We start from the raw sequence: 3,293 nt of genomic DNA, 5'->3' as shown, positions 1-3,293 counted from the left end.
ACTAAAATACATTTTGCTAAAGTCAATAGGCACAAGTAGTAAAATTATCACTGAACCTAAGATATAGTTTAAATTTCAGAACCATAATTATGGCTTCTGAGTAAAGAGATGGAATCAGAGGCAAATAGAACATCAAAACTAACCTCTCTTTTTTATTTGTAAATGTCTATTGTACAATCTTCTTAAATTTTATAATACAGGAATGTATACAGGAATGTATTGTCTCACTTGGATAATGTTTGAAAATCTGGAATAAAAATAGACTCATAATACTTATTTTAAAATGAATTTCTCAATCCATGGGTTTGAGATGTCATCGGTTTCCCATAGCAATGGGGTCTGGGCTGTGACAACAGAAGTACGCACCTGCAAGTTTATGGGCTTATGTATGTCAGAGTATTCATTATTATGTAAACAAAGTCATGAAATGCAATAAAAGATTATTTTTAAAAATAAATTCTACATTAACAAGTGATTTTTCTTTAGAGAGTACTCCTAAGAGTTCATATATTTGAAGGTTTACTTTGTAGACATAAAGACCTGAGATACTTTTTTCAGTAATGTGAAAACTTGGAAGTTTGAGGAGTTAATATTTTCCATGATTACATGCATATCTCAGCTGCATGAAACAAAAGTTGATGGATTCAATATCATTAAATTATGATTCCTTTAAGAGATTTTGCCTTCCCAATAACTTTTAGAAAGGCACTCTTGACCTCTTTATTCCTCAAGCTGTAGACTAGGGGGTTCAGCATGGGGATGACAATGACATAGAACACAGACGCCGTTTTGTCTGTGTCCACGGAGTGACTAGAGCTGGGCTGTAGGTACATGAAGGTGATTATCCCATAGAGAAGAGAGACTGCAGTGAGGTGGGACGAACAGGTGGAGAAAGCCTTCTGGCGTCCTTCAGAGGAGTGGATCCTCAGGATGGTAGTAAATATAAATAAATATGAAGTCAATATTACCATGACAGAGAAGAAGGAATTGAAAGCTACCACTAAAAAAATAACTAGTTCAGTGATGTATCTGTCAGAACATGAGATAGCCAGAAGGGGAGGAGCATCGCAGAAAAAGTGATCAATCACATTGGACCGACAGAAGGAGAGCCTGAAAATGTTCCCAGTGTGGATGGAAGCATCCAGGAAACCCAAAACATAGGAGCCTATGCCCAGACATGCACACACAGTTGTCACAGTGGTGGTGTAATGAAGGGGTTTGCACACTGCTGCATACCGATCATAAGCCATGACAGCCAAAAGGTTGCTTTCAGTAACAGCAAAAGCTACGAAAAAGAAGAATTGAGCGGCACAATGATTATAGGAGATGACGTTGTCTCCTGTGAGAAGCCCTGCCATGACCTTGGGCGTGACAGCTGAGGAGTAACCAAAGTCAGCCAGAGAGAGGTTGCTGAGGAAAAAGTACATGGGAGTGTGGAGACGAGAGTCCAACATGATCAGCAGGATCATCCCCAGGTTCCCAACCAGACTGATGAGGTAGATGAGGAAAAAAGTTATGAAGAGCAGGATCTGCGTTTCTGGATCATTGGTGAACCCCACAAGAATGAACTCCGTCACCTCTGTATGGTTCTCAGTTGGGGTCATGGAAGATTTTGTGGTTGTTCTGTAACCATGGGAAACCAGAATCACAACTGTAATGAAAGACCATATTGAGGTCTCTGAGAATGTTTAATATATGTCTTATTTCAAGCCTGCAATGATTGTTTTCAGGAATTAAAGCATGGTTGTGAAAATCAGATTTGATTTTTATTGATTGATGCCATAATAGGATTTACAGTGAAAAGAAGTTCCAAGGTATTCTAATCAAACTGCTAAATGTTATAGATTACAGATAAGCAGTGGAAAATGATTAATGCAAAATAATGAGATTAGTTAGTGATAAAAGTGCATCAAACTCCCGATTAAAGGAATTTCAAACCAAACTAATATTTCAACTGGAAGGTTTTTTTAATTTCAATTTTTTCAAGAACAGCATTCTAGGATAGTGAGAGACTGTTATATAAAACATATTCCTAACCAAAATGGTTTCACTATATATCATAGATATAGAGAATATTATATTTAACACATAATTTCAAATATTATAAAGTCATGAAAAAAAGAAAGAAAACTCCAAAAAAATATTATTTTAAACAGAGCTTTGATCAGGGACTTTTATATACACATTCTGGACTACAGAACGAATAATATTGATTTGTGATTAAAATAACACAGGCCATTGTTTTCCAATCTGTTATTTAATTAAATTGATGACAAAAACAATTGTGTAAACTTTTATATGATTTGGAGACAGAGATTAATTTAGTCAGGGGACTGTAGTGATGAAGGATATAACATAGGACTTCCAGATAACTATGTAAACAAATGTTCTATAATGTATTTCATTACATTTGCTTTCCTATAAGATTTCTTCACCCTTCTATACTTTCTACACATCCCTTAAAATTTCCAATGTGGACATCCCCTTACAGTAGGGTCTCAGGGAGGAGAGGAGCCAGTCAGGGTGTGATGTAGTAACGAAGATACATGCAACTTTCCTCTAGTTCCTAAATGCTTCCTTCCCCCCACTCACTATCACGATCCCAATTCTACCTTGCAAGTCTGGCTAGGCCAGAGGATGTACACTGATACAGATAGAAACCGGAAACACAGGGAATCCAGGGTGGATGATCCCTACAGGACCAGTGATGCGAGTGGCAATACTTGGAGGTTCAGGGAGGGTGGGTTGGAAAGGGAGAACGGATTATAAACATCTACATGTGACCTCTTCTCTGGGGGACTGACAACAGAAAAGTGGGTGAAGGGAGACATCGGATGGGGCAAGATATGACAAAATAATAATTTATAAATTATCAAGGGTTCATGAGGGAGGGGAGAGCGAGGAGGGAGGGGAAAAATGAGGACCTGATGCCAGGGGCTTAAGTGGAAAGCAAATGTTTTGAGAATGATGAGGACAATGAATGTAGAAATGTGCTTTACACAATTGATGTATGTGTGGATTGTGTTAAGAGTTGTATGAGCTCCTAGTAAAATGATTTTTAAAATTCCAGTTGTATTTCTCTGTACATATATGAATACCTAGTTCAGTTTCATCAACAGTGGCAGTGATGTCCTTACTGACCTTAGGTATTCCCTAACTTATACTGGCCTCCCTTGACTCATCTGTAGGGTGGTAAAAATAGGCCTGCACACATTCTAGACTTCATGTCAGTAAATGCATATAATCCATGAGCACTCATTGCATCGGTGAAGTCAAGGAGGGCTTCCTTGTGA

At 37.8% G+C, this 3,293-nt stretch overlaps 1 protein-coding gene across 1 annotated transcript; it reads right to left on the bottom strand.

Moving 5' to 3' along the window:
- Positions 1 to 653: 653 nt before the first annotated feature.
- On the bottom strand, positions 654 to 1,604 carry LOC101657166 (olfactory receptor 5B12-like). The gene has a single exon (XM_004714992.1). It carries the CDS (start codon positions 1,602 to 1,604, stop codon positions 654 to 656), a length of 951 nt encoding a protein of 316 aa, XP_004715049.1.
- Positions 1,605 to 3,293: the final 1,689 nt, after the last annotated feature.

Source organism: Echinops telfairi, unplaced genomic scaffold, assembly GCF_000313985.2.
Source record: "Echinops telfairi isolate 266 unplaced genomic scaffold, ASM31398v2 ScPeMD7_7416;HRSCAF=8454, whole genome shotgun sequence".
Classification (NCBI taxonomy): domain Eukaryota; kingdom Metazoa; phylum Chordata; class Mammalia; order Afrosoricida; family Tenrecidae; genus Echinops; species Echinops telfairi.
This window is presented reverse-complemented; position numbering and strand designations above follow the sequence as displayed.